The following is a 25996-nucleotide window of genomic DNA, read 5'->3' as shown; positions in this document are numbered from 1 at the left end:
GATTCCCACTCCTCCTTAAATATGTTCCCTTTGGAAATGCTGCCCAGTGGATTCATTATTAATCAATTCCTCCTCTCATTTTAGCCTAAAGTTGCTTATCAGATAAGAGGAGACACGATGGAGCGAATCCCTTCAGCTTCTCAGCGCGTGAGTGGACTGATTTGAAAAGAACTGCAGGACAAAATGTGGACGTGGGTTTCAGAGGCGCTGAGGAGCAGCTGAGTGGTTCTTACTGAGCTTCTCCTCCTTCTTCTGGCCCGCAGCTCAACCTGGTGGCGCTGAACCAGCCCCACTCGGGCGACATGATGGGGCTGGACGTGGCCGACCGCTTGTGTTACGAGCAGGCCAAGGCCATGGGGCTGCCGCCCAACTACCGCGCCTTCGTCTCCTCCCACAGGCAGGACCTGGTCCACGTGGTCTATCCGGGATTTCGGGAAACTTTTCCGATAACCAATCTCAGGGTGAGCGGTCTGCTGTTGCTGCCTACTGAAAGCTTTTTCCTCCCGGTACCCAACCGTAGTTTTCTTTCTTAGGGAGACGTGATGTTCCGGAACTGGCGGTCCATATTTAACGGCAACGGTGGGCCAATCAGCCCCAGGGTACCCATCTACTCCTTTGATGGCCGGGATGTTTTAGCAGACCCCTTCTGGTCAGAGATTCGTACACTTGAGCTTTATTTTTGTCTTTTCCCCACTTTACACCTTTCCTCCTCCCTTCTTCAGGCCCCAGAAGAGCATCTGGCACGGGTCCACCAGCACAGGGACGCGAGTGATGGACAAACACTGCGAGACGTGGCGAACGGACCACGTGTCCGTGGTGGGCCAGTCGTCCAGCCTGGCCGGCGGCCTCCTCCTCGGCCAGCAGATGCGCAGCTGTTCTAACCAGTACATTGTTCTCTGTATAGAGACCCACAAGAACCTTTGAACCTCCTCAGTACCACTCCACTACAGAACCCTCCACAGCCACCTTAAATGTTCAGCGCACGGCGGAAGAGCGGCTTTCCTAGAAACATCCCCGGTGCTACGTGTAGTGTTTTCAGGAGCGCATTGGATCCTGTTGTTCTTATTCTCGTCTCCTGACATCACTGTTCTTCCCGAGGCCAGACGATTGGTGCTTAGAAAAACCAAGATATTGACCAGAAAAGTAAGCTAACGTGAAAGCGACGCTGTGGATCTGGACTTTGTGTCCTGTCATTATTGTCATACAGATTTCACAGGTTAAAACAGATATTTCACTTTAAAGAAGCTGTTGGCACATAAAGAGGCGGAGTTTTAACAACAGTGACGCTAATGCGGCTAGCTTGTATTCCTGCTAAGATGCTACACGTAGCGCCTCCAGAGGAGACGCTCGCCCGCTCTACAGCCGTGTTATGACGTTATTTTTCTAGTTTTCCTCTGAAAGTAGAAACATCGGCCCTGAAGAGACCCACCCTGAAATGTAGCCAATTTCTACTCTTGATAGATTTTCAGACTTTTGTGATGGAAAAGCTACTACTTTTGTTTACAGGTCGTCCTCGAGACTCTTAAAACATTTCAGATTTCTGCCACCAAAGTCATGTTTAAATGCACTGTACTTCATCTGAAACAAGATCTTCTGGTTCCACCTTTTCCTTCGTTTGGTTTTTTTTGTTTTCATCCTCGCGATCTCACCTGTTAGCAGCTCTAACTCACAACAGGATATTTAATTTAAACTCGATTTATTTATACCGTCACAGCACATAACATGAAATCAGACGACTGAATTTAACTTATCGTGTTGTTTGTCAAATCTGACTGGTTGTTCTCTCTTTTTGCCTCCGCTTTTGTACTTTTGTAAAGCAAATCCCACATCGGCCAAAACCAGAGTCCGAAAAACACGATCAAAAACAAAAAAATAAAGACTGAAAGAAAATCCACGGAGAAAGTGAGAGAATGTCTTTTTGTATAAATATTGGTGCTTTGTTAAATAAAATTTCTCTTTTCATAACAATGATTTCGCTTCTTTGCTTCGTTTGTGGCACCACGGCAGGACAAAAAGCAACCCCCCCCCCCCTAAAAATCCACCTGTAATCTCCGGTCTATGACCTGGAACACTTTTCCCTCATTCCCTAACCCTAACCCTTTATCCTGAAGGTTAAAGGCTGCCTCCACACATGGCTCCTCAAACATTTTACCTTCCAAAGGTCTGTTTTATGAGCCGAGCTGCGTTCTTGTTTTGCACCATGCAGAAAAGTCAATATAGAGAATTAGCTTTAGCACGTTACAGCACAAGCTGTGGGGTGTTTGGGCCACGTCGACATGGAGGATCTCCAGGTACTGGTTTGCTCTCCTGACAATGTTAGAAATCTGGTTGTTTTACTCGTGCTAACTTTGGTACGAAGGTGCTGTTTTGGATCCTGGCGGCTGCTGCAGGACTGAATGCTCAGTCTTTCCATCCTGGCAGCTGCCCTCAGTCTCCGGTCCAAGTAGATTTTAACATCACGAAGGTAAAGAAATGACTCTTCAGGTGGTTTTCTGCTCAAACATCTCATGCCATTGACAGGCATCTGCTTATTTTCTAGTACATGGGCACCTGGTATGAAATCGAGAAGCTCCCAGCCATGTTTGAAAGGGGAAAATGCATCCAGGCCACATACAGTCTTCTCAGTGATGGGACGGTCCACGTTCACAATGCAGAGCTGCTGTAAGAACCAGACACAACGTAATTAAGTCCATTTACTCAGGTTCTCCAGAACAAGCAGCCTAACAAGCTGCAATGTGATATTTCACATGATTTGCTCTATAATTTAAGTAAAAGCTCCAGTTTTAGTTGTTCAGTTCGATCAAGTTCAATCTGAATTGTATCCTGAGAGGTTTTTTAGGTCGCTGTGGATTCCTGCAGATCACTTTATGATGATATTATCTTGTGGATCAGCTGAAGGGACATGTTTTAAACTTCGAGGTTGCGTTCTTACTCAATGGGCCAGTTGGATCTGTGAGGTCAAAGGTTACGTTTAGTCCCTAATCGATTCTAAAACATCAGCAGAGATTCCACCTATTGACTCTTCCTCTATTGCAGTCATTTGAAAACGTGGCTTTTCCCAACTTTATATTGAGTAGGATACGGAAGCAACGCTACTTTTATCAATGAGTCTTTTTCTTTGTAAAGACCCAACGGGAGGATAAACTCCATCAACGGTGTTGCCAAAGTTAAAAACTCCTCCCAACCTGCGATTCTGGAGGTCAGCTTCGTTACAGGTGATCAAATTTAACACGCTCAGCCAACATTACGATGACGCACAGCATCATAAACGAGTCTTTATCCCTCCATAAAAGGCGTGCCAGATTCTCCTTACTGGGTTCTGTCCTCGGACTACCAGTCCTACTCTCTGGTCTACTCTTGCTTCAACTACTTCGGCCTTTTCCACGTGGATTTTGCCTGGATCTTGGCCCGCACACGGGCGTTGAGCGAAGACACGCTCGCCCAGTTACACAGGAAGCTGGAAGCTGCTGGGGTGAATGTGAACAAGCTCACTGTCACCAATCAAAGCGGATGTGATGGTTTTATTTGATGACCAAAATGGAAATGAAACCAAATATTTCAGAACAAATAACACATTATTCAATTTCCTTTCGGGGATGAATAAAGTAAATCTTGAATCCTTTATTCCAGTCAACTGTTATTGTCCCCCCAGGACAATGAGACACACCTGCAGAGTGACTATAAAAAGATCCATTCTAGAAAGTGCTGTGTTCTGCTGCGAAGCATATTTACATCTAAATCCCTGTTGTAATCTAGTCTAAATTATTCATCAAAACCATTTCAATGCAAAGAAAATAAAATCCATTAATGTTTGCTTTACTATCAAGAGCTTTTTAGGAATATATGTGTGAAATGTGTGTGAAAGATAGCAAAGTCTTAGTTTTAGTATATTTACAAATTAAGACTAAGAGTTATGACAAAATAAATAACAACAAAATAATGCACCAGCATTCATTCAGCAAATTTGTTGTAATTTGAATTTTAGATAATTTTAAGTCACTGTTATGATTAGTTATAATGTCAAAAAATAAAAAAAGCGGTGGTTAAATTTAACAATTCGACAGGTTTGTAATATTTCCTTTTCAGACTGTCTCTGTTCCTGGTTGTCTAATGAAATGGCCACAGATGTTTCCAGTAGGTTATGAGAACTCTTCTTGAAATATTTTGGTTTTGTGCTGCTAATAAACCAATTTTTCTGAAATTAAACCCATTCTGCAGTGTCCTACAGTATTTGCATGATTAGGGTTAGCTTAAAACCGTGAAGCTTTAATTTTGAAACAACCCACCGGAACTGGTTTGTTGCAATTTCCGTTCCGAGTCGCGCTGCTCTCGCGCTGGTCTCGCGCTGCAGCAGCTTCAGTTTGATGTGCGTGGTGCAAAATGTTTGCGTTTCTGCTCTTTTCCATTTGGTCTTTAACCATTTATTCCGCTGCTTTTTCAATTGTGGATGAAAGCAATGACAGACCGATTATTGGTAAGTTTAATTTAATTTAATTTTTTAAAGCTACGCCTCGGCAACTAACTTTCCGTCAAACTTCGCCGTTGGGAGGCAGCTAGCGGCGCACCAGCTGCGGCTTTATCCCTCATATTCCTCAACATATTTTTCTAATTTCAGGTATTTTGGCTCAGGAGGTTCGTTCTCCGAGTCCTTATATCTCTTATATCGCTGCTTCGTATGTGAAGACCCTGGAGTCGGCGGGAGCCAGAGTTGTACCCGTCATGTGAGCTTTTTGAGCCATATTTCAATGTCAAAGCTGCCAACTTTGGGCTTTAACCTTTATTTCTGCAGGGTCAACCAGACAGAGGAGGAATATAAGGCTCTGTTCAACTCCATCAATGGGTAAATAAAGATTTACACACTCGGCGACACAAAAAGAGCTGGTAAAAGTGATTTTGGGGGGAAACAATCCCACATTAATGTGACTGGACAGTAAAATCTGTTTAAATATTATTTTAAACACTCCTTTACAGTTGAGACAGAAAAGGAAATATCTGTAAATATCTTCCCAATATTGCTTAAAAGAAAGTGATCAAATAAAAGCTGACATTTAGGGCAAATTTAAGCAGAGGTTTGAATGTTGGTGATAACAAAACACTGCATTGATTCACGATGATTAATCATATGTTAAAGAGCAGACGGATAAAGGACGAGAAGACGACGACTTTCGGTCGTAGAATCATCATGTCACTTGCTTAAATAATCACGATTTGTTACCAAGCGCTCACAAATCATGGAAACGAGCAAACCTGATGGAGAACATCCCCCGTGGCCAAAAGGAAATGATTTAGTTTCCTGCTCTGCCTGTCAGGATGGATCCCAACGAGTAGAATCTGATGGGATGTGACCCAGCACGACTCCGTCACCAACCTGCCGCTGTTTGAATGAGCCGCATCGGCGTTCGTGTCGTAACCACCTCTGTGTCATTCCCAGAATCCTCTTCCCAGGAGGCAGAAGCAACCTGGTGACGTCTTTGTATGCCAGGTCTGCCAAAATCTTCTATGACCTGGCTATTGAGGTAAAATAAGAGAACCTTAGTGTGCAGTGCGCCTGTTGGATTAGAGTAAAGTGTGTGTTTGTGTTTAGGCCAATGACAGAGGAGACTATTTTCCTGTGTGGGGCACCTGTCTGGGCTTTGAGGAGCTGACTTATTTGACTCTGGGAAAGCTGGTTCTCACCAGGAACAACATGAGAGACGTGGCGTTACCGCTGAACTTCACCGATGGTATGGACCCCCGTGGTTGGAAGGAAACCCTGATATTTGTAGATGTCTCATAAACACACTCATTTTTGCTCTATTTCAGCGCGATTTGTCATGTTACATTTCTAAAGAGGATTAAAAAGATTATCCTAAGAGAGGATGAGATTTGGTATGAAACTGTCAAAACTGGGTTGCTTTTTTATTTTTTTTTAAACTCTGTTGTTAAATTGTTCTCAATAGCCAGAAAAGAATTCTAGCTTCTGTGTTTAACGGATGGTTTAGAAAGGATTATTATGGATTGATTTCAGATGCCAAAGGAAGCAGGATGTTCAAAGGCTTCCCAGCAGATCTGATGACCGATCTGGCTTCCGAGTCTCTGACGGCAAACTCTCACAAATGGAGTTTGGCCATGTCGGTATGTTACTTTCTATTTAGTTGCTATGTTAGACTCCACATAAGCCCAAATTTCCCCACCGTTTCCATATTTTGAAAGAAACGCATCCTTTTTTTGCAACATTTATAAGTCGAAGGTAAAAAGGAGACAAATGTGTAGGAATTCAGATTAACCGTGTCTTTGCTGTCATTTTTCTGTGGTTCTTTTAGTCTTACAACTCAAACGTGGAGCTGAAGAAGTTCTATAAAGTTCTGTCCACAAACTCGGACGGAACTCTGGAGTTTGTGTCAACAATAGAAGGTAGGTCTACTGTAACTTACCATTGCTGCTCATTTGGAGCTGCTCTAATCCAACTCTCGGCAGCCTACAGTTACCCCATTTACGGGACGCAGTGGCATCCAGAGAAGAATCCCTTTGAGTTTTTGAAGGCTTACATTCCACACTCGCCGTCGGCCGTCAGGACCACCTTCTACATGGCTGAGTTCTTCGTTAGCGAAGGTAGGAAAAAGCCTCCTTTGGTAGCAGCGTGACGGGCTCGACCGCCTCCTGACCTGCGTGTTGCGCTCATTTGTGTCCTCGCAGCCAGGAAGAACAAACATCACTTTCAGTCCGAGGCTGAAGAGCAAAAGGCGCTGATTTACAACTACAGTCCTGTTTACAGCGCTCCAAACAGCACCTTTGTGCAGATCTACTACTTCTGATTGGATGAGAAGATCCAGCCTGAGCTTCAGTTTAGCTTTTTACCTTCATCCTACTGAGTGATGGTTCTGCTTGATTTGATCTGATCCAATCAATGAAATGTGACTAAAAAATTAATTTATTGAGTATCCCGCTCACCAGCTATGTATCCTAATCATTGCCAGCTGATTTGGTTTCATTCTGAGAAAGTTTTGAAATCTTTATTAAACTTGATGCTTCTACTCAGCAAAGATGGTTGAAAGATGGTCGTTCCTGAGCCGACAGTCGAACCAGTCCACCAAAACAAAAGACCGAAGGCTGATAAAATATCTATTTTCTTTATTCTAACATTAACCTTCATGCCACAGTCTGAGAATCATCTCCGTCAATGCTTTGGAATACAAAGTTGAGCATCTTGAAAATGTCCTCAACCACTGGCAGGAGAGCTCAACGTGGCCGCCAGAATTTACACGGACAGCAACCCAAAAGAGTCAAATGTGACTTCCAAAATGCTTTATGCACAAATAACACCCAATAATAGTCATTTTCCTTTTTTTTCTTTTTTTTCTCCTCTAGAATAAAATGATATTTGTATAACATTTACACATCAAGCTGACGAGACTGGGATCTCAATCACAACACTACTGGAATTGTACGTAATGCAGTCCAGTAAGAAACATTCATTATGTCAAAAATTACCATGTGGTTCTCTGGTGGACGGCGCGGCAACTAACCTGCTAACATGCAATCGGAAAAATGCAAAAAAGAAAACAAATGTGCCTCCAGATCTGATTCTGTTCAGTACAGTTGGTACGAGAGACTTTTTTTTCCAGCAACAGACTCTAAATTTCTTCTTCACGCTTCAGCAAATGCAGGTGCCGTCTGAGGGTAAGTTTCTGTTACAGCTTTTAATAATTCTCTCTTTTTTTTTAGCTTGAACAAAAAGCTGCCAGTTTATTTTCCTGTGAAGTTTTTACAAGAGCCCGCTGTCATGTTCTTGGGGTGGGGAGCTAGCTTAGCATAAACACAGCAGTGGCATAACGACGAGCTCTCGGGGAAATCCGTGCTCAAAGCATGTACACAGTGCAGATTCCCAACCAGTTTCTATTTTCCCCCCCTCAATAGTTCCTCAAAAGTGTAACTGGTGGAAAGGTTCATTGTTACGGGCCAATTCAGCTTCACAGCTAATCTTAGCTTGTTGAAAATCAGCTCCATCTCTTGTGATTATTCCCGTACGATAGCAAACGGATGAGTTTAGTCTTGTTCTAATAAATGCCGCAGCAGGAACTTTTCCAACAAAGTAAGGCACAGTGATTAAAACAAGAGAACGCTTGGATAAATCTGGATCATCCTTGAATAAATGTTAGGAAATCTGTTCTGTAAACCCCCCCCTCTTCTGTTTATGCGATTCAAACACAGGAAAATGAAGCGGTGGGATGGAACTAACATAGATGTCGGAATATCATCGCGGAATGAAAGTTTGTGTGCTATTATACGGACTGTAAGAACAACAGACACAACCACAGTCCAACATGAAAGTTCTCCACAACTTTTAAAAATAAGTAACAGTTCTTGGTATCCACACCGCCTCAGACACCGTCAGGGAAAATCCAGCGTTCCGCGCTGAGCCCCTTGTTCTTCAGGAATGTACAGATCCCAGCAGGCTGTATCCTCTGAGGGGTTCCTTTTCCTTCGCAGCTTCAGAGTTTGCCAGAGAGCGGATCTTTTCTCTGGAGCATTTTAGGAGCAGGTCCGTTCTGCTCTGCAGAGGAGACCTATTAAAACCGTATTCCAGACATCGGGTGGTCAGGGCCTTTGGGGCCGAGGGTGGAGGTGAGTAGATCTGTCCTCAGCCGGAAAGGCAGTCTCGGCTTCAGCATGCGGATGCCGGGAGACCAAATGAACATTAGAGGATGGGAAAACGGGGCAGAGATGAGGACTGTTGGCGTTGTGCTCAGGAAAAAGGACCATGATGGAGTTAAAGGTAAGACTGGGAAAGCTTGCTGAGCATGTACGGGTCAGGAGGCCAAGCTAACCCTCTTCTTCCCCCTCCTCCTCCAGCACGCCTTCGAACGCCATCTCTGGTAGCCTGAAGCACTCCTCAAAGAAGTTCACCAGGGACTGGCTGAGGTGCTGCCGCGTGGCTTCGCTGTGCAGGAAGTGGCTTTCATCTGGGTAGATCTAAGGAGAAAAAGACGTCGGTGAGTCGCATCCTGGTCCTGAACCCCTCTTTGTAAACAAAAGAACCGGTAACCCCGGGATTCATCGGTTAGCTGAGTCTGGATCCATCTGTAAACTGGTCAGTAAATGCCAGGCATGATTGTACCAGCCCGACCCGAACCCTGGTCAAACGGGAGCCATCAGGTTCATGAACGCGTGCACATCCGTCAGCCAACATTCTGCTGCCGTCTTAATTGGATTACAACGCCAAAGGAGAGTCTCATAATCTCATTATGATGAATGAAGGCTTAGAGAGGGGCTAATCCTGCGCCTGCTGCAGGATCCCGCTGGGATCACAAAGCCCCCAAAGGTTGGAGGAGGGACTCAACCAGGCAGAGACTAATTGGATTATTTGTAATTACAGCTGAAGGAGGGGGCACAGTTCACCCACCTGTAAGGTGTAGTTGGCCTTTTCGTTGATGAGCTGGCTGATAAATTTGGCTGTGTGCTGGAAATGAACTTTCTCTGGGACGACATAACGAGACAACACGTCACTGACAACGTCCTTTATTATTATTATTTCTGTTTGTTTCAGAGGAGGCAAAAAAAGTGGCACACCGTCTGCTGTTGGATGAATAATGAGGAACTTCTTGTCCATAAACTGAGATGCTCTGTGTGCGAGATTGGCCATCTGGGGAGCAAGAAGACGGTAAGGAATAAGCTTGGGAGGTGGTCAGAACACAAGCGTGAAGGTGTCAGAGCTGATCTCACCGTGTAGGCCCTGGGGTCCGGCTTGGGCAGCCCCAGATACCGTTCCGAAAACGCAGAGGCTGCGGAGGAAAGAGCAAAGTCACAGAGTTGTCATTTCTGTCCCGTTCTCTGGTGTTTCCACTTTGTCCTACTTCATATTCAAATATATTCATCCATCTGCATTTCCCTCATCTGCAATTCTAAACACCTACATCGGCGCCAGCAGCAGAGCACGAGAAATGAAACATAGTTGGTGTAAAATTAGTCAAAATGTGACAGACACCCAGCCCGTCCCTGCCGGCGAACGCCCTCCAGACGGTAGCCGAGTCGAGCTGGGACTCGTCTGGAACTGTCACGATAGAACCTTTTCTCCATCAGGACTAGAATCACCACAGCTGTGTGAAGGCGAAGGTGTCGCTTCTGAATTATTCCAAAAGCAAAGAACAGAAATTACCATATAATTCAAAATCGGTGATGGGCGAGAGGATGGCGCCGCACTTGACCGGAGACTCTTCGCCGCTGACCAGCAGGCTGGTCAGGTAGCCGCCGTACTCCTGAGACAGGACAAACACACAAACAGCATTTGAGATTCGGATGGTGGTCACAGGTTCCACAGCTAATTAGATTTCGACCAAAGTTTAATTTTCTGATGAGTTAACGAGCATATTCAATGAGCGAAATGCTGCCATCTGCTGGATATTCTTGGTACACGCGTTCTTTTTGAATCTGCCAAGCTGGAGACATTTGTGACAATTCTTACCTTCCCAAAGGCGCCAACCCTGCTTTTGTCAATGTAAGGCTCTTTCAAAATAAAACTGCAGAAGACAAATGGAGGCACTCCAGTTAGTTAGAAACCTCTTAAACCTTTTTGTACCCTTAAATTTAGAGCAACAAGGGTGAAGCGTGACACACCTGAGTGCATCCTTCTGGTCCTGCTCCTCAAAGACGCCCAGCCTCTTCTGGATGCGATGCAGCAGGTTGGTACCCTGGAAACCGCTCCCCCGCCCGTCGCAGCGCACCACCACGGCGCCGAAGCTGCTCGCCAGCACCGTGGCCCAGTCCATGTGAAACTGCTCCGTCACCACCTGACCACCAGGGGTCCCATCGCTGCACACAGGTACAACACAATGCTGGTAAATGCACTTTGGCGCGCGCGCGTGTCCTCATACGTTCCTACGTACACGAGCAGCAGCAGAGGATAGTGGGCCGTCCCGGTGAAGGACGCGGGTTTGAGGATCTGCATGGACAAGGCTGGAACACAGACAGAACTTGCTTAGTAGACGTACCGATGAAGAAAAGGCTCATTTCTGATTTTTTCCTGATGCCTACTGTAGTCGTCCATGTTGATCTCTTTATACTCCACCGTGGGCATCTGCAAAGCCTCCAGGGTCAGCCTCAGGTTCTCGTTGTTCTCCAGTTTATGGACTTCTGAGACACCTGGGGATGAATGTGCGTATCAGGGCAAGGACACGGCCTCAGTGAAAGCATAAACCGATGTAGCGATCAAATGACTGTATGCTGATGTGGCTGTTGGGACGGGCATAATTTAACGAGGACATCATTGTCAGCAGTAATGTGATTACTGGACTCCGTCCCACTGCACAGGTGGTGGTTCTGCAGTGCCACTGAAAGCCAAGGACGTCTCCGCCGCTGCGGCACAAGGTCATTGAACACAACACGGTCTTGGAGATACGGACACTCACTCTCCCCGTCTTTTGTCTCACTTTCTGCGTCCCTCTGGGTTTTGTAGATGGCTACAAATGGGATATCTGGACCTGAAGGAGGAAAAGGAAAGAGTTCTGTACCACCGCACGTCAGCGTTTTGAACAGATTCCAGTTTCCAGACCTTTGCAGCTCAGCAGGAAGTAGCTCATGTTGTGGCTGAAGGAGCCGCTGACGTAGCCGCAGCTGTCGGACAGAGCGCAGGACAGGCAGCGGCGGTTGAAAGACCCAAAGGTGTCGGCGCTGCGGCGGCGGGGGAGGGACAGTTTAAGCTTGGAGGAAATGTCCTGATGTCAGCTGGAGAAAAAGACAATACCTGTACAAATGTCTCCGCTTTGGACCGTCCTCTGTGCTCAGGAAATATCTACGCAGAGAGAAGCGCTCATGAGTTACGTCAGAGAGAGGAAGGAGAAGATTTCACAGTTGTCCTGCGTCGTCTCACATCAGCTGGCTGTCCTCATTATAGGCCAGGACCTGCGTGACGTCCCAGTCTCCTGACGTGATGGACTGCAGCGTGTCCGTGCTGGTGTTCGGCTTGGGCGAGAGAGTGAAAACATTTCCAAGATCACAACAGATTGTGCGTTAATCGGAAGAACGTGGGAGCTTGTTGTACCTGGGAGATGGACATGGAGATGTGGAAGAACTTCCCCCTGCCTCCTTGTGGGATGGCACGCGTGAAGAAGAGCTTCAGGCCATCTTTGGAGAACAGAGGCTTCTCATTCTGTCGTTAGAAGAAGTGTTAAGTCCCAGAAGCTTTGTACCATGCTAACGTGCTAGCGTGGCGGCGGCCTCACCTGTCGGTGGAGCCATCCTTCACTTTCATCCTCGTGTTTCTGCACACACAAGCTTCAGTGTTCAGGTCTCGTGTGACAACGGGACACACAAACACAGACACACACCCACCTTGGTGCAGACCCCAGTCGTGGCCTCACACAGAGTCAGTATGGAGATGTTCTGCGCTCGGTTCAACCAGTTGACGGCCAGTTTGGTGCTGGTGGCCCATTTCACCATCGTCACATAGTACTCGCTGAGGGGGGGAAAGAAAGTGATACAAGGAATTCTGTCCAGTTCCAGGACCATACTTGACTAAAGGAGGTGGGGCACTTTGATTCCTGAGTCTCACCCGATCCTGGGATCGTCAGGTCTCCTCATCTCGATGGTGTGGAGCGGCCCGTTCAGGTTCTCCACGTACAGAGTAATGACCGGGTTCTCCTCTCCAGCCTGGATGTTCCCCCAAAACAAAAGATTAAAGCAACAAATCCGGCTTGTCAGCACTCATGTGTTAAGTTCTTCCTACTTTCGGGTAGTGGTACTCCTTCCCCATGGGGTACAGCGAGCCCGTGAACATGGGCAGCTCCATCTTGGGCACCAGCGTGTCGTTGATGGTGGCGTACGCTAACCTGGCTCCATCGGGGGACCACCAGTGGGCGATATGGGAGTGGAAAATTTCCTCTGGAACAGCAAAAGTCAGGTCAGGTCAAGTCACTTGACTGGCTTCAAACACGACTTCCCAGGAGGAAGTTCCCCAGGAACCAGGCACAGGGCAGGAGCCTGCACTGCCCCTGGTGGGGGACATCAGCACTGCTGGCTCAGCCATTTATTTCAAGGGTAAATAGCAACTCCAACTGTAGGATGGTGGGCAGCAGTAGCGCAGTGTGTTGGGAGACACAGTGGGTTGCTGGTTCAAGTCCCAGACATGGACAAAGCTCAGGTGCTCCCAGATCACCAAGGTGCACCCAAGCAAGGCCAAGACCCACCATGAACCAGCAGCCCACCCAGGGCTGCCACCCCCACCACCCCAACATCAACCAGAGGGAAGCCAATGCCCAGATTCTAAAAGCCTCCAGCAGGGGGCAGCAGTGCCACACAGCACCAAAACAGAGTTCACAAAACAGCTTTAATCTGATCACAACTGGTTTACTTATACTAACACATGATACCTTGTGTTTACGTACAGATTCATTGTAAAACATGCAATCAAGTGAAAGTAGATCAATAGTTGTTGTCTGGCTCATTCCCAGCCTGCTTGGCTGACATTCCACATCCCCACCCACCTCAAACAGAAGCACCTGCTGCTATAAATACCATCACTTCCAACACACCCCTGAGGTGCCAGGACAGGGAATAGAACCACACACATTGAGCATCACTGGAACCTCATCCACAGCTTCTAGAACAGTCAGAACCCAGTAGAGAACCTGACATCTTCCAAGTCATCAAGGCTCCCAGAACTCATCCTTGATTCCACCAACCACCTCCCCAACACATCCTCGTGCACCGTCATATCTTCCTGTGTTGACTCGGTGGTGAGCCAACATCCCGCCGGCTCAGCCCACCAACGGTGCGATAAACAGACGCCACTGTACAAACCAGCCTCTCGATGTAAGCAATCATCTTGCCAAACATCTACGAGGGCAAACGCCTGTTTTTTATCTTGACGCAGCAGACTAATAAACACCGGTTTCCCTGGGCTGTTCCGCTGTCATCGGAATCAGCGCGGCCTCCGTAATCAGGGGGATGACAGAAGACCGGAGGCTCTCCGGAGGCTCCCAGGACCATCATGCTCTGGCTGCGCCACTGTTTCAACCCAGGGATTAAAATCTGCAGTCTGAGCCAGATTACTCGCCAACGTTTCACCCCCTCGGCATCCAATCACAGCGCACGCCGTTATCCTGGCCTGACCTCCAGTCGTCAGCAGTGGAACTGGTGCTCGAGGAGCACCAACGTTCCGCTTGTTCTCAAGCGCCGCCAGCTGGTTTGGAGCGCGTCCACGAGGTCGCCGCAAAAACCGTTTAGAGTCCGCGGAGGGTTTCCGTGGTGACGGGGTCAGCGGGATGAGGTCTTCCTCACAGGTGGGTCTCATCACTGAAGGGGGGCCGAGGGTGTCTGATGCAAGACCAGAATAGAGGCGGGTCCCTCCCACTTTTGAGGCAGTTTGCTTTGATGTTCTTTGATTTGCCTGTAATTAATCCCCCATAACCTGCACCGACCGTTATGGGATGCTATGAAAAACATAGAGGATGGGTAGAAAACGGCAGCCGCGTCACAACAACTCCGTTCAAGCACTTTCTCGGCAGATGCGTTCGGATTTCAAAGAGCAATTAAGAGAATTTGACTTCCTTTAAAGCTCCGAGACGTCGTCAACAAAGACGGCAGGGTAACGTGATCCATCTGGCACGTCCCAACCTTCTGAAGCCGCCGCTGCCGCCGCATCACTGGCTCGGATTTATCTGCTTAATAAATGTTGCACTGTAAATTATGAAGCCTTTAGCAGCTCGTAAATCTGAGTCGGGGGGGTCAGATGCTGCAATAAGGCCCTGATTAATGTTTAAATGGCTGAGATTGGATATTTCTCTTGAGGAGCAGCCTCCGCTGCCAGTCTGGATAACGTGAGGATGTGCCTGTTAATTAAATCCAGCATTTCTGCAGAGGAACCACGATGCAGCTGTAGTCTGGTTGTAACCAGATAACCTCTCTGCAGCTCCCCCATCCTCAGAAACCGGCTCGCTGGCGCTCGTTCAACCTTCATTTATCGCTGCGTGGAGGATAAACAGCTTGTCTTCTCTCCCCGCGTCTCCATCTGCTTTGCCCCCTGATTAAAACGCTGTTCCGCTGGAGCAGAGACGGCACCTGCGCGGCGGATATAAACATATTAGCTCAATGCTAACCTGCCTGCTGCTGCCTGCGAGGCAGGCGAGTCTGTGATTGGTGGCGCTTGGAGACCGCGGTGACATCTGAATCATCCACGAGAGCGCCGAATTAATGCAAATCAGCCCCGCGTAGAACGTGCGCCGGTGTTTCAAGGCGCCGTGTTGCGCTAATTGGCAGACTTTCCCTTTTCAATTTACCTGCAGGAAATCAAGAGCTACAATTCGAACGCTCTTGTAGACGCGGGGGAGCGCCGCCTGTCTCGTGCCATTACTCGCTAATACACGTTTAGCTGCAGAGTGAGAGAAATGAGATTGAGGAGCAAGATAAAGGGAGGGAAAGCAGTTCAGGTTTTCCATCAGGGACGTGCACAGACAGAAGAGCCTATTTTGTCAGGCTAATGAAATAATCCCAGCAGCACCTACGGTGTGTATTACCGACGGCCCTCAGCGCGTCAAGTGCTCGCATGAACTCTCGGCTTTCATCAACTTCAGGCGATGAACTTCAACTTGATATTTTTTTTTCTGGCAACCTTTGAATCTTTTATCAAAAAAAGGCTCCTGTTCAATGGGTGGGCGACGCTTCCTTGGCTCGGCGATGAAAAGCACAAGTGTAAAATGATATCCGTGTTTGAATGTGTTTTATTAGCATGGCTGCAATGCTAATGTCACCCGTCAATGGGTCGCTCTTACCTTCATACAGCCAATCGCTGAGCCCGTTGAAGATGCTGCCCTCTTTGCCGGTGGACACCAGACGTATGGATCGGCTCTCCACCGTCGAGCGATAGTAGATGTTGTTTTCAAAAATGAAGATCTACAAGGAGAGAGGAGAGGAGTAAATCTCTTCTGTTCAGATGATCACACCTGCTGGCAGGTCAAAGGATTCACACCCAGGAAAGAAGTTCTCCTAATTTATGATAAGACTCCAAACCCTGGGGACAAAAATGTGACTTTGATGCCGTCCTTTGGAGACCTGCAGGGCTTTTGGAGATAACTGAAGGTCAGCTCTTTCATTACAGGGAATAATAGAGCTGCAGCACCCACGGAGAGAACGGCAGGAGGGGCGGCTCTCGGGGCTGGGGGCTCTAAAATGTTACGCCGCTAATGCCATGCAGAGGGCGATCTCGGGCTATTACGGAAACGGTTTGTTCCACATCGCAGGGATTATCACCCGCAGCTCCCACTTTGTTGCCGATTCTGTAAAATAGATTCAGCTATAAACTTCAACTGGAGGCAGGAAACAGTCTCCGCAGATGGCGCCGACATGCTAACTTGACTGTTGGGGCGCACCTTTGGAGAGGAAAGGTCTCTCCTCCTCCAGGCAACACAAGTACGTCACATTCATCTGAAGAACCGCAGTTCGGAGGCCCGTTGGTGCGGATAGTGTCCCTGTATAGAAGCTAATCTAGGCCACGGCGCGGAGAGGAGACCTGACCCCGTTCTCTGCTGGGAGCGAGCGCGCTCCCCCAACCGTGGATCCGGAAGGGCGGAAGGGAATTTCAAGATTTGAACAGAGAACCAGTTGACTTCAGCCGCCAGCTGCAGTAACGTGCACGCTCCCGTCTGTTCAACACTCTCCGTCCCACCGAGCACTAAAGTTCTGTCTCTGTGGAAACGCCTCGGTCCCCCAGGGAAGGTTAGCCTGAACCCTCTGGATTCACTCGTTTGTGCAGAGTCACGCTCAAGCAGACTGAGCTGTTGCTCGTGTCACCAATTACACTGGTTTGGAGCCCAACAACTAGCTTAACATGTGGCAGGACAGATGGGTTTGGGAGTGTAAATAAGGGCATGTGTGCAGGTTCTCTGTAGGACAGAGAAAGGGATTTAATTACGTGCACGCTGCATTTGGAAATGGGATAACAGGTGGGCTGATTTATGCAGATCAGGTGTCTAAATATGAAATATGGGTTGTTGTGGGGGGGGGGTTTGTTGGGTTCTTTTTTCATTTTAACCTCCACCCCTGAGATGAGGGGAGCATGCGGCGCCTCGGGGAAAGCAGCTGTCGCTAGGCAGCAATCTAACACGAGCGGCGGCACTGAAATTTTCCCCCAATGTGGAGAAACTGGAGGCTAAACGCAGCGAGTGTGTTAATTAATCCGCTGACGAGATAACAGGTAATTAATAGCATTGTGCTGCAGGATGTTATCACTTTCAGAGTGTCAGCGCCGCGACCGGAGTAAAGCTCATTAATGCTCCGACAGGTTCCGCCGTGGGATGATGAAGGGAGGAAAAATGACTCCACTCTTTATCTGATAAACAACACTTTTGAAATTTGCGAGTTTGTTTGAGAATCGCTGGGATGAACGTTGACTGTAATCCTGCTCATTCCGGACCGTCAAACCACAACATCGGCAGCAATTCCTCAAAAGTAAAAAACCTCAAAAGTTGTGACTGATCGTAGAAAAAGAAAAGCCCCCGTCGGTTGAGCTAACATTGGAGACTAAAATCCCAACAGGAAATCCTGCATCAGCTCACAGACTCCTTTAGCAACTGGACCTTGAGCCCAGGAAAGCTCCGTGAAGGCTAACGCTAATGTCTTCAAGTGTCAACACCGTCACTAGTGCACGCTAGCCTCTGTCCAGTAATAACAGCCCATTTATCCTCCCTGACCCTCTCTAACCAGTCTTGAAGAGGAAGATAATGATGTTTTGCCATTGCAACGTTATCATTTTCAGTCTCAAGTTCACCAGGAAAGCGGCTGAAGTCTTACCAGTTGCTGACCCTGCGGTCCCCAGCCGGCGTACTGCAGCTGAGCGTTTCGCACCTCTGGCGGGTTCAGGTTCCACGTCTCCCTGTGGTGGTGGTGGGGGGGGGGGGGGGGGGGACAGGAAGGACAGAGTCAGCGTTCTGAGACAGAAGCAGAAAGTGCAGGCTGCAGAACTGGAGCCCCCATCTCGCGGGGGCCGAGGATGAATGAGGTCCTCGGCAGATGACGTGCTACCACTGGGTGGCAGCACTGATACAGGTTTGAACAGAGGCTGGAACCGAGTCCCTCCCTGGAACTGAGGCGACAAGGCTGTAGATGGGATGGGAGTGAGCTGAAAGTGCTGCACGGTTGGACATTTATGCCCATACTTTCAGCCTTGGCTTTCAGGTTCATGCTTTTTAAAGAAATCCTTTCATTCTGCAGGTATTTGAACTGCTCATCAGTAAAGGACAAAAGAGCAGCAACTGGTTGAAAGCACCCACTTCTAATTGGTACTTTAACGCCATGTTACCATGCAAATACCTCTCCTTTCATCAGTTCTGAAGTAAATACAGGTATAAGCCTCCGCTGCCATTCAGAGGTGGAAATGACTGAAATACCATGTGATGTTCACGGACGATGCCAGGGGCACATTCACATCTGTGACTCCCCACAAAGTGGAAATGAGCTGCAGCAGGCAGCCGGGTCAGGTGAGATATTAGCGAGCGGCCGCGTTGCCTACTTACGGCGTCTCCAGGCTGCAGATGATGTAAAAAGCTGTGTAGGAATACTGGTACACCTGGAAGAAAAGAACAGGCCACAATACATCACCCTGCATGTGAAGCGACCTAGTTTGATGAGGTTCTTTGGGAACTAACACTTTCAGCCCTTAATATCACGTCAGTGCGGCAGAAAACTACGGAAACGCAACTCTGAAAGCGAGGGATGCCTCAGAGCTCAGCGCTAGGACCGCTTTCATTTACGCTACACGTGCATCAAGGCCAGTGCGACGACGTGAGTCCAATCAGAGCCCAGAGCTCCTGTTTCACAAATGAAAGCTGATTATTCAGCGTGGGCAAGTTCCGACATACACACGCGGTAGCTAATCAAAATGCTAACTTCATGATGTGTGTGCGTTAGCCGCGTAGGATGGCGTGTTGGAGGAGCGGCAGTACTTTAGCTCAGGGGGTAACGCCAAATGCAAACACGCGGCGCGCGGTGCCGCCGACGTCCACGGAGCTGGTGATATATTTTCAGTACGTCAGACAAAAACGCAACATTCAAACACAAACAGCACAGACGAGCCCTCGCTGGCAACTCAGCAGCGCACGCATTAGCGAACAATTCCGTCTAATATATCGACTTCCTAAGCGTTGATGCGTTTGGGCCGCCGGCAGAGCTGATGCAATGCTAAATTTTGAACTAGCACCATTTCTTCCGCCGCTCTCTGCTAGCCTGCGCGGCGCGGAGGCAACCTTTGCGTTTCGCCATCTCCCTCTGCGCTCTCGCTGCTCTGCCGCCCCCCCAACGCCATTTCTTGCGGGCAGCGGTGTGCGACAGGCCGTCCCAACCTGCCATGATTACTTTCTCCTCCCACCCTCCCTCATTTTCCTCCCCTCTGCACCTCCCGCCCAGCGAAACAGCTGACAAATCTGGCTGTCAGCTCTTTAATTCAAAAAACAAGCACACAAATGAGAAGCTCACCGGAGCGACGTTGTAGGCCAACAGCACATGCTTCATGTCGGGAGACACCTCGTACTTGCTGGCTTTGTACATTTCCTGCAAAGCAAAGGCAAACGTGAGGGAAGGGGACCCAAAAAGATGAGTCCTTTAACCATGCGTGGTGGTTTTCATCACGCCGCTCCTTAAACGACCGGGTTTGACGGATTGCTCGGCTCCTGGAATGGGAGTTGCATTAATCTCTGCGTTGGTGCTTGACGCCTGATGCGTCGACACCTCCAGCCGCCACGGCTCTGACGCCGCGCGTCCATCTCGGGCTTTAGCGATGCAGCTCACGCCGCGCCGTAATAATGGAACCGCTTTGGGTGCTTTTGATTTGCTGACAGTGTAGGAAAAGTTTTAATTTAATTCCCGGCCAGACGCAGCCAGCTCTCCGCTCCTGTGGGAACGTTAAACAGAACTGAGAGAGGAAGCACTTACGAACTTCTTGTTGTGCACCAAGATGGACTTTTCTTCCGTTTCCACGTTGTACTTGATGACATCGCCGCCGCGGCTGCGGTACAGCAGATCGTGACCTGCGGGGAGACGGAGAGGTGAGACCCCGCGGTTCCACGCGCCTCCTTTTCTGCTCCTTCGTCTGGATTTATCGTCGAATGCACAGACTTTAATCCTCTAAATAAAAACATCTCTTGCTGAAGTCCTCTGACCTGGATGCCACGGGGAGCGCGACCATCCTTCCAGGAAAACTGATCCGCTGCCAGGAGAGGAAAAAGGCTCAAGGCAGCCATTATCTGACACATGCCTGAGAGTTGGCACGGCCGCTCATCCGTCAGGCTTTTTATCGGGGAGGGAGACATTTAATGCAACAACTGCCCCCTTCACCTTCAATCCATCCACGCTGCTTTGTCCTGCCGCGTTAGCGCAGGCGCGCAAGCAGTTAGCGAGCCGGCGAGGTAATGGGAACCCAGAGATTGGTCTGCGGAGAAGCTTTAGTTCCACCTCAGCCCTTTATTTTAGTCTGATCAACTGGAGTTAAAAATAGTCCCAAGCTGAGGAGACTGACTCAGAGGAACCCATTTCATGCTTCTCCTGCAGAATCACTGATCCTCCTCTCTATTATCCACACGCCCTACGAGCTCCCAGACCTGGGCCTTTCTAAGCCCTCCTGCTGAGGTCCTCATCATCCGCCTTTCACCTCTCCGTCTCTTTGTTTTCGGTCCATTCAAAGCCTCTCGGCCTTCCTCTGCAGCGCCCCTCCTGCGCCCCCTCTGACCATTACCTTCACCGTCTGCGCAGTCGCCCGCGGCTGTTTCCTGCCGTGTTCTCCACCTTCTTTCTGAAGGAAGTTTTATTAATGCAGGGTCCGGCCCTGGGTCCCAGCCTGACCCGGCCCTCACCAGGGATATCCGGATCCACTGAAATGTGGATCCAGTTTGTGCGGATCAATTCTCTGGGATTTGGTTTGCTGAAGCTGAACTCGAGGAGGCGTTTTTATTCCTCCAACGAGGGTTTTGGCTGAGACTCCTGCTGATGCCAGACCAGTGAATGTTCTGCTTTCTCCTCCATTTCAGGTCCAATTTAGCAGCTCTGACAATCAGACCTTAGAGTTCAGGATGTGGCGCTGAGACCTGATGCACTGTCTAAAACGGAGACTGACGACAATCATCACCAAATCTCTGGATCAGCAGTTGCTTGGCTGTAATCTTCCTTCCAAAGAAGCCCTCACAACTCTTCCAATATTACGATGAGCTTCAGTGAAGCTCCCACAAAGACTCCCACACGTGCAGCACGGCAGCTTTATTAAAATGTCAGAACAGAGCTGAAAGCACCATTTTCTTTGAAGAAAAATTGACTCCACTAGACTCGAAGTGAAACGACCCTGTACGGCTGATCTCAGATATTTCAGAGAGAGGGTTTAAAATGCTCCAGGAGGGTCCTCAACAGCCCCTGTTCTCACTGGTTGAGTAGATCTGGAGAACCCTTATTTTAAGCCTGATTCAAACAGGTGACTTAAAACAGAGTCATTGAAGGTTAGACTGGATTTGCTGTGTCATGTGGAGGTGTGGCTACTAATGAGAGGCGGGGTAACCGGAAGAGGCGGGGCTACTGCTGGGGGGAGGGGCTACTAATGAGAGGCGGGGCCACAGGAATAGGCAGGGCTACTAATGAGAGGCGGAGCAACAGGAAGGGCGGGGTTACTGCTGGGAGGTGGGGCTACTAATGAGAGGCGGAGCAACAGGAAGAGGCGGGGCACTGCTGGGAGGCGGGGTTACTAATGAGAGGCGATTTATGCACAGAGGTTGATGTCGGTGGCTTCGGATGACGACTGCTGTGATAAAGTGAACTAAGGCTGATAGATTTATGGCGCCTGTCTGTGGTCGAATAAAAGCGTCGGTGCTGCGATACGGCATCGGCTCAGATATGCTGTGAATTATAGGTTCATTAAAAATCCAATTTGGGTTTTAATTAAAAATCAGCCCCTTATACATCTAATCATTCTCATTCTTGTTCCATTCTTCAGGGAGTTCTTCAGAATATCTGCCAGAACGTTTCTGCTGGACACCACTTTTATTTTCTGACAACTTAATAAGCCGGCGAGCTGACAAACACATAACAGAAAACAACGCAAAGGTCTGAAGAAGGAATCTAAACTCGCCCGGCTGCAGCGGCGCCGCGTCCATCGGGAGCCTCCCTCAGCACCAGCCCATTACTGGTGCTGAGGGAGGCTCTTCAGAATCTGGTCACTGCCTCTTCCACGGAAGACGATCTGTTCCACTAGCTAAGTAAACTAACTAAATAATTTGATAAGTTGTGGACGTTTAAAACATCTACTGATGAATGATGAGGAGCTCCAAGATGGCATCTGCTCGTCCTGACCCCTGCCTGCAAACCAGACAGCAGAGGACCCGGAAAGTTTGATTTTAATGTCGTGGGTTTATTTGTTAATTAGCTTAACTGCCTTTGTATATTTTATCACGCAGCACCGGAGCCACCAGCAAGTCTGTGCAGACCTTCTCACGTTGTCTGCAGCGTTTGTTTGCTAGCACAAAGGCCTGTGTTGTTGAGGGGTTTTTGCCTTGAATCTTTTATGAATTCTGCCCTGCTGGAGGTCATCCATGGTCCTGCCAAACCTGAAAGAGTCGGCAACAGCAGACAGGAATGAAAACACCGGGCAGAGTGACAGCGCACCGGTAATCACAGTTGCTGAGCAACATGATGTTCATTCAAACAAACCACGAGGAGAATTATACACGATTACTGATGGCATCCATCCAAAAATGCCCTTAAAAAAATTGCTTTTTTCCCTCTGATTTGGTCTCCAGCAGCAGCTGATAATGCACAGCAGAGATCTTGAGCAGAACATGGTGGCTGCAGCACTTATAGATGAGCTGGAACGTCAGGGATATGACTGTTCTTTTATAAAGGAGAGTCTGCTTCGCAACCCCAACCTTGAGCTGAAAGCGCTGGTGAAGATGCTCAGAACCTCTCGGCTGAAAACCGACTCATTAACGTCCGTGAGATGCAGGGAAGTGTTGTGAAAAGCCTCCATCCTCTCCGTACAATATGGGGAATACTTAAGTTGTGGTTCTTATTGCTTTGACATTGGAGCCACCAGCTCTTCAACCCCCCCTCACTTGGTCTCCACACTCCAGCTCATTAGCATTAGCAACTGAACTCCAACTGATCTAATAATTGAATCTTTCATCACTCCAGGAGGAGTGCACTCGAGAGGCAGCCCACGATTGGGACCTCACTACTGAGCGCACGTTGAACTGATCTTTGAGCGTTGTTGCCCAAGCTGGCTCAGCCCAAAACAGGGAGGGGGGGGTTTTGTTGCTTTGTGCCTCAGAGGACAGAAGACTTCAATGGAGAAAAGCTAAAGGAATTGATACAATGTTTGATCCTGCTTGAAGTTGTTTTTTTTTAACCTTTGGAGTTAGCAAGGAGCAACATTAATTAATCAACAAAACATGGCTGAAGTAGGAGCTTCCTGTTTTCCCGCGCCATCAAAGTTGGCACCGGAGTCCTCAGATGTTGGCAGCTAACGAGCGACGAGGCTGCATGAAGCAAATCCGCGATTCCGGGCTCCGCTCTTCCTCGGAGGCTTGTTTTTACCGCATTACTCTGCGTATTAGCGTCGCGACACTGACAGCTCGTGTCTGTCAAAAACCAGTTCAATCACTTTCAGAGGTTGGAAAGAAAACTGCGAGTGTGTGCCAAAACAGCCTTGTTAATTAAGCTTTAATGCTGCTCCCAACGAACGCGGGACATCTCAGGAGGACGCGCCTGCAACCTGCTGCCCGCTACAATATTACGGGAGGTGATTGCGTGTGACAACGAGCAAACAGTAGATAATAACAGCAAGGGCATTTCTCATCTGTAAGAAAAAGACCCACCGCACAACTCCATTAACAAACGGCATCACGCCATTACTCATGCTGCGCCAGGAGCGGCGCTATGAAAACTCAATGAGACAACTGGCTAATCTTCAGCCCCGTGTAACCATCAGAAATGAGACGCCACCGACCATTAAGGAAGGAGGTAATGTCCCGACATGCACGGTGCACACAATGACAAAGCAAACATCGCTTATCTCAATCACAGAAGTCCCGCTCAAAGTCACGGCGATAACAGTTTTAGGTATTCCCGGCTGGCTGACCACTTTACAAAAGACCCCCCCCCCCCGCCCACCCCACCCCCCTCCGCCTCCCCCCAGCGTGTTTAACAAACACGGGCGAGACAAGAGGCGTCCCAGAGCTGCAAACAAGAGGAAACGCGGCCATTAAAATGGAAAGCAGCCAGCGCAGAGCGCCACGTCCCGCAGGGCCGCTTCACCTTGGCGGCGGCAGAACAATGTTAGAATGAACGGCAGGAAAAAAACGGGCATGAGATGGGAGCAGATGGATCTTTTTGCATCGATCAAATGTGACGGCAAGAACAAATTGGATGATTTGCCCATTTATTTTTGTCGTCGTTATGGCAACGTTCATCCTTTGAAATTAATTAGATTAATAACCTCGTCATAAACGGCCTCCAGAGGCTTAAAGGGGAAGGGAAAACTAAAGAAACCAAGTTTGAAAGTAAAAATCCTTTATATAACCTTAAGCCTCCAAATGGCTTTTCACAGAATTCTGCAGCAGCTGGATTAATAATCAATCCTGCGTGCTTCATCCTCTCTTCCACCACTGAAAATGCGTCAATAATTGCCATCTGAGAACAGATGTCAACTTCCAGATGTGTCCATTTTGCCTTGTTCACTCGAGTGTGATCGATCTGAGCGGTTCGAGGCGGCGGCGGGAGAGACGCGTCATCCGCAAACACACGTGAGCAACAGCAGATTGGCAGGAATAAAGCGGAACGGCGGTTCCGTTAACGCAACTTCCCAGCATTCTAATTAGGATCAATGACAGAGGGGAAGGGTTTGGTGGCATTACAGATGGCGCAATCGGAGGAGACGGCTTTGTCAGGCAGACGAGACGACTAAATCCATCCCATTAATCCTTTAGCCGCACAGCTCCCCCACAGCTGCGAGCTGTGATCAACCAGGACGCCTCCAGATAGAACACATGTAACGCTCCTCTTAACGCAGCTCCCTGAAGGGCTGCTGCTGTTTACGCCGTCACACTCGCTAAAAAACAAGCTTTTCCGACTGTTGGTGATGAATCGCCGCGGCGGCAGGAACCCAGCCCATCGTTCATCACAGAAAAATCGGTTACACGTAATTAGCTATCAACTGGGGCGCGTGGGATGTGGCAACTGTGGCAATGACATCAAAGTCGTTATTCCAACTTTCGTTACCTTACCGAACATCTTTAAAGCAAATAACGAACAAGCTGCTGAACCTGAAATACTTCTGTTGTAGGAATTATTGTAGCGGGCAGCAGAGGGCGCCAGTAAGGTCATCACCACCATCTGGATCTGATCTGAATCTACTCTGAAAACGTGCTTCTAAAAATATTACTATTCATAATAATCCCTTACTGCTTATCCATTTGGCGTTGGGGTCATGAACCTTGAAGTCCTTCCTGAAGAGGTCACCCACGGTCACCTTGCCTTTCAGAGCCAGTCGGTCGTCCTCACCTGCAGGAGAGAAACGGGGTTGAGTGAAAGACTGAATCTCTTGTTGTGTGAAAAGACACCTTTAAGAGAAGCCCGCGGTGAAGAAGAAAACAATCAGTCATCTAAACTGCGGATGGACTTTGGTCGCCTCGAGCTCCAAGCTCCGCCTTTTGTCAGGCGATGCATCAAAACACCCGTTTGCGTCTTAAAAATGAACCCATCTTTGGCAGCAATCTCTGGTGATGCGATGTAAAACTTGTGAAACTGACAAGGAAGGAAGCGACAGAACTAATGCTGCTGTTTATTTTTACAGTTAGAGATGTTTGTGGGATCGCTGCGCACGGCTACGCCATAATCTGGCTAAACGCTGAGTTGAAGTACAAAGGTAACACTCAACCAGCAGCTTTAACAGGTCTGCATTCTGACAGCAACATTAATCTGCAAAAGCCAGGCGGTAAAAGAAAAAAGAATCAGAAAAGAAAGAAAAATCTTTCTTTTGGGCTTTTTTTTGTTCTTTTTT

The 25996-nt window shown here is 48.4% G+C and overlaps 4 protein-coding genes across 11 annotated transcripts in view; 3 read left to right on the top strand and 1 right to left on the bottom strand.

Annotated features, from left to right (window-relative positions):
- LOC101066353 (collagen alpha-1(XVIII) chain-like) overlaps nt 1-1971 on the top strand; it is a 51336-nt gene extending 49365 nt beyond the window's left edge. For all 4 annotated transcript variants that reach the window (XM_029843192.1, XM_029843193.1, XM_029843191.1 and 1 more), the window contains 4 exons: nt 85-147; nt 264-461; nt 534-649; nt 723-1971. In XM_029843192.1, coding sequence (XP_029699052.1) covers nt 85-147; nt 264-461; nt 534-649; nt 723-924 — 579 coding nt within the window. In that variant the 3' untranslated portion in view covers nt 925-1971. The remainder of the gene's footprint in view (nt 1-84; nt 148-263; nt 462-533; nt 650-722) is intronic.
- A 192-nt stretch (nt 1972-2163) lies between these two features.
- LOC101066582 (apolipoprotein D-like) lies at nt 2164-4201 on the top strand. The gene is made up of 5 exons (XM_003968179.2): nt 2164-2291; nt 2360-2464; nt 2540-2661; nt 3127-3215; nt 3294-4201. The coding sequence occupies exons 1-5, from the start codon at nt 2277-2279 to the stop codon at nt 3527-3529; spliced, it is 567 nt and encodes a 188-aa protein (XP_003968228.1). The 5' UTR covers nt 2164-2276; the 3' UTR covers nt 3530-4201.
- A 92-nt stretch (nt 4202-4293) lies between these two features.
- Nucleotides 4294-7022, top strand: LOC101066803 (gamma-glutamyl hydrolase (conjugase, folylpolygammaglutamyl hydrolase)). Its single transcript, XM_003968180.3, has 9 exons — nt 4294-4474; nt 4616-4721; nt 4790-4840; nt 5432-5516; nt 5585-5723; nt 6008-6114; nt 6303-6393; nt 6457-6591; nt 6676-7022. The coding sequence occupies exons 1-9, from the start codon at nt 4381-4383 to the stop codon at nt 6792-6794; spliced, it is 927 nt and encodes a 308-aa protein (XP_003968229.2). The 5' UTR covers nt 4294-4380; the 3' UTR covers nt 6795-7022.
- A 247-nt stretch (nt 7023-7269) lies between these two features.
- Nucleotides 7270-25996, bottom strand: part of dpp6a (dipeptidyl-peptidase 6a) — a 103453-nt gene continuing 84726 nt past the window's right edge. For all 5 annotated transcript variants that reach the window (XM_029842830.1, XM_029842832.1, XM_029842833.1 and 2 more), the window contains 24 exons: nt 25399-25497; nt 19897-19991; nt 19441-19515; nt 18483-18535; nt 17761-17842; nt 15744-15864; nt 12701-12855; nt 12527-12624; nt 12307-12430; nt 12198-12236; nt 12017-12124; nt 11846-11937; nt 11720-11767; nt 11528-11646; nt 11385-11456; nt 11011-11118; nt 10863-10932; nt 10594-10788; nt 10442-10496; nt 10136-10235; nt 9703-9761; nt 9550-9622; nt 9383-9456; nt 7270-8952 (listed from right to left, as the gene is read on the bottom strand). In XM_029842830.1, the coding sequence (XP_029698690.1) occupies nt 8803-8952; nt 9383-9456; nt 9550-9622; nt 9703-9761; nt 10136-10235; nt 10442-10496; nt 10594-10788; nt 10863-10932; nt 11011-11118; nt 11385-11456; nt 11528-11646; nt 11720-11767; nt 11846-11937; nt 12017-12124; nt 12198-12236; nt 12307-12430; nt 12527-12624; nt 12701-12855; nt 15744-15864; nt 17761-17842; nt 18483-18535; nt 19441-19515; nt 19897-19991; nt 25399-25497 (2264 nt within the window). In that variant the 3' untranslated portion in view covers nt 7270-8802. The remainder of the gene's footprint in view (nt 8953-9382; nt 9457-9549; nt 9623-9702; nt 9762-10135; nt 10236-10441; nt 10497-10593; nt 10789-10862; nt 10933-11010; nt 11119-11384; nt 11457-11527; nt 11647-11719; nt 11768-11845; nt 11938-12016; nt 12125-12197; nt 12237-12306; nt 12431-12526; nt 12625-12700; nt 12856-15743; nt 15865-17760; nt 17843-18482; nt 18536-19440; nt 19516-19896; nt 19992-25398; nt 25498-25996) is intronic.

The sequence above is a fragment of the Takifugu rubripes genome, chromosome 10 (genome assembly GCF_901000725.2).
Source record: "Takifugu rubripes chromosome 10, fTakRub1.2, whole genome shotgun sequence".
Lineage (NCBI taxonomy): Eukaryota > Metazoa > Chordata > Actinopteri > Tetraodontiformes > Tetraodontidae > Takifugu > Takifugu rubripes.
This window is presented reverse-complemented; position numbering and strand designations above follow the sequence as displayed.

What these genes read in the sequence shown, in the direction of transcription:
- LOC101066582 (XM_003968179.2), top strand. An exon ending in GTTCACAATGCAGAGCTGCT is followed by an intron (nt 2,662 to 3,126) that starts GTAAGAACCAGA and finishes TTCTTTGTAAAG; the next exon opens with ACCCAACGGGAGGATAAACT. An exon ending in GGAGGTCAGCTTCGTTACAG is followed by an intron (nt 3,216 to 3,293) that starts GTGATCAAATTT and finishes CCTCCATAAAAG; the next exon opens with GCGTGCCAGATTCTCCTTAC.
- LOC101066803 (XM_003968180.3), top strand. Translation starts at nt 4,381, where the DNA reads ATGTTTGCGTTTCTGCTCTTTTCCATTTGGTCTTTAACCATTTATTCC. An exon ending in CAATGACAGACCGATTATTG is followed by an intron (nt 4,475 to 4,615) that starts GTAAGTTTAATT and finishes TTCTAATTTCAG; the next exon opens with GTATTTTGGCTCAGGAGGTT. An exon ending in TGAGTTCTTCGTTAGCGAAG is followed by an intron (nt 6,592 to 6,675) that starts GTAGGAAAAAGC and finishes GTGTCCTCGCAG; the next exon opens with CCAGGAAGAACAAACATCAC.